The sequence below is a fragment of the Colobus angolensis genome, unplaced genomic scaffold, assembly GCF_000951035.1.
Source record: "Colobus angolensis palliatus isolate OR3802 unplaced genomic scaffold, Cang.pa_1.0 Scaffold597, whole genome shotgun sequence".
Lineage (NCBI taxonomy): Eukaryota > Metazoa > Chordata > Mammalia > Primates > Cercopithecidae > Colobus > Colobus angolensis.
Genome location: NW_012119565.1, coordinates 371,595 through 374,674, shown reverse-complemented (window position 1 = coordinate 374,674; position 3,080 = coordinate 371,595). Strand labels below are relative to the sequence as shown.

Here is a 3,080-nt window from a genome sequence, read left to right as displayed (position 1 = left end):
GGATCACTTGAGGTCAGGAGTTCGAGGCCAGCCTGGCCAATATGGTGAAACCTTGTCTCTACTAAAAATACAAAAATTAGCCAGGCATGGTGGCACATGCCTATAATCCCAGCTACATGGGAGGCTGAGGCAGTAGAGTTGCTTGAACCGGGAAGGTGGAGGTTACAGTGAGTCAAGATTGCACCATTGTGCTACAGCCTGGGTGACCGAGCGAAACTCCATCTAAAAAACAAAAACAAAACAAAAAAACCTCTATAAAAGATAACTGACTGTTTAAGGCAGAAACCACAACCACAATAAGGCACTGGGGGTTTATAACATACACAGAAATTAAATATATTATGACTATCCCTCTCATAAAGACTGAGAGAGGAGCATGAAAGAATACTATTGTAAGATTCTATACTATACATGAAATGGTCTATTATTTGAAGGCAAACCTTGATAAGTTAAAATGTATACTACAAACTCCAAACAACCTCTAAAATGGCAAAATAAAGAGCAATTGCTAATAAGGCAATATTGAATTGTAACTCCCCAAAAGATATGTTGAAGCCCTAAGCCCCAGTACATGTCAATGTGATTTTATTTGGAAATCTGGTTTTTGCAGATGTCATTGAGTTAAGCTATGGATATCTGGGTTGACCCTAATCCAATATAACTGTTGTCTTTACAAGAAGAGAGATATTTAGATAGAGAAACACACATGGAAGATGACCATGTGAAGACAGAGGTAGATACTGAGTTATACTGTCACATGCTAAAGAACACCTGGGGTTATCGGAAGCTGGACGAGGCAAGGAAAAATCCTCCTCTAGAGATTTTGGAAGGGGTATAACTCTGCCAACACCTTGACTTTGGACTTATGGCTTTACAACCATAAGATAATAAGTATCTGTTGTTTTAAGATACTAAGTTGTGGTACTTTATTATGGCAGCCCTAGAAAACTAATATAAGCAATTAAGGAGATAAATGGAATCAACAATACAAAGAATACAAAATTATTAAGAGTGGATGTTGGTCAGGCGCGGTGGCTCATGCCTGTAATCCCAGCACTTTGGGAGGCTGAGGCAGGGGGGATCACCTGAGGTTGGGAGTTCGAGACCAGCCTGACCAACATGGAGAAACCCTGTCTTTACTAAAAATACAAAATTAGCTAGGTGTGGTGACGCATGCTTGTAATCCCAGCTACTCAGGAGGCTGAGGCAGGAGAATCACTTGAACCCGGGAGGCGGAGGTTGTGGTGGGCCGAGATCACACCATTGCACTCCAGCCTGGGCAACAAGAGTGAAACTCCGTCTCTGAAAATAAATAAATAAATAAATTAATTAATAAAGAGATGATGTTCATTAGTGTTAGTCTATTTGACTCTACGTGAAATGTACAAATCAGAAATTATTTTTACATATAATGTTTTGCAGGAGGCTTCAAGTTCCTTCTCACAACAGAGTCTCAGGCAATCACTGTAAGTTGGCACTCAAGGGAATTAGACTTACCATTCTGGGAGCATTAAAGGAGCATAGAGGTCTTTTAGATAGTCAAGGAGGCATATGCAAACCTGTGTCTGTTTTAAAATTTAGGTACATGTTCACAATTTTAGAAAAGAGAAAGAAAACTGTATCTTTCTTTTAAAATGTTAGCTATAATCTACTGAGTCCTTGAATAAGGAAAAGAAAATCCTATCTCACACCATTACTGTGTGGAAATGGATTTATTATTTAAAGGTTTATTTGTCTGTTATTTTTATAATCCGTTTATAGACACGCGTAATGTGGGAACGGGAGTATGAAACCTATCTGTACCTAAACTATAGAGAGGGTCATATGCATAAGAAGAAAATTACAAATCCATGAGGCAATCAGAGTAGACTAAAACGCTGCTTTAGTTAAGCATTGTCTTCTGTGCATTACAAAACTCAACTCAAAATTACACTAGTGTTATGAGAGGTTTCAAATTTTACATATTCAAAATGTACAGTAGTTATTCTAGAATCCATGAGAGTCACTATCTGCCTAAATTGAAGAAATATAAAGAATCAAGTTTATGGCAAGAAAAGTTGAATAATTACAATGATAAATACCTTGTTTGTGGACCAGAACTTTGTGTTTGTGCAAGAATTGGAGTTACCTCTCGGCTATTTCCACTCTGTGAGAAGACAGATTTTGTTCCAGTTTGGCCCATTCTGGCAACAGACTGTAAAACACAAAAAGTCTAAGGTTTGTGAATTACAGGCTGCACTGTAAATGATAAGACACCACAACGCGCTCATCTACATTTTCTCAATACACGCAGCCATAATATACTGTCACCTTAAAGATAAACTATTTATATCATTATTGTTGGTTATTGTTACATTAGTATGAACATTAGTCTATTTCCTTGTTTTAACCTCAGAGTATTTTTACCTCTATAATATCTTTTCATCTTTTGCTTTTAATTTCAAAGGCTAAAAATCCCCAGAAGCTATTCTTTTCATCTCATTGTGACCATCCTCCATTTATTACATACCTTCTCTATTTGGGGTTAAGTACTAAAAAATTTTAAGACAGCTAAATTCTCAAGATTTATGATTTATCTCATTATACACAGAAAAAATAATGATACAATAATATTTTATACTCCTTTGGCACTTGGTAACAGTTCTAGAGGAGTTCAGAGGAGTAGATTTTAAAAAACAACCATCCGATTACTTTCCAAAATCTAAGGATATTGTTCTTTAGACTTAATATTGCTTAGTTTTTCTAATCTTTCATTAATTGGTCTCTGTTCCCTTGGAGAAAAAGTCTTTGCTTGGCTCTTCAGTCTTCTCTAATTTATTCCCTTATTTCTATTCATTTCCACCATCTAGCTTCTTTAAATGATCTATGACTATTGTATCAGGGCACTGCTTCTCTCCTTTGGCTACCAGAGAATTTTCTTCAAAACTTACTATTACCCTGATATCCTGTACATAATCCTCAAACTGTATATTATAAATAATCACTAATAATCACTGTCTCATCAGATATGAAAACCTTATTTTAGCCTTTCCCACATTCAACATCACTGATCATGCCCTACTTTTTGAAACTTTGTGTTA

At 36.3% G+C, this 3,080-nt stretch overlaps 1 protein-coding gene across 1 annotated transcript in view; it reads right to left on the bottom strand.

The window, feature by feature from the left end:
• Positions 1-3,080, bottom strand: part of CDC27 (cell division cycle 27) — a 77,924-nt gene that overhangs the window by 33,156 nt on the left and 41,688 nt on the right. The window contains exon 5 of the mRNA XM_011962568.1: positions 2,082-2,212. Within this exon, the coding sequence (XP_011817958.1) occupies positions 2,082-2,212 (131 nt within the window). The remainder of the gene's footprint in view (positions 1-2,081; positions 2,213-3,080) is intronic.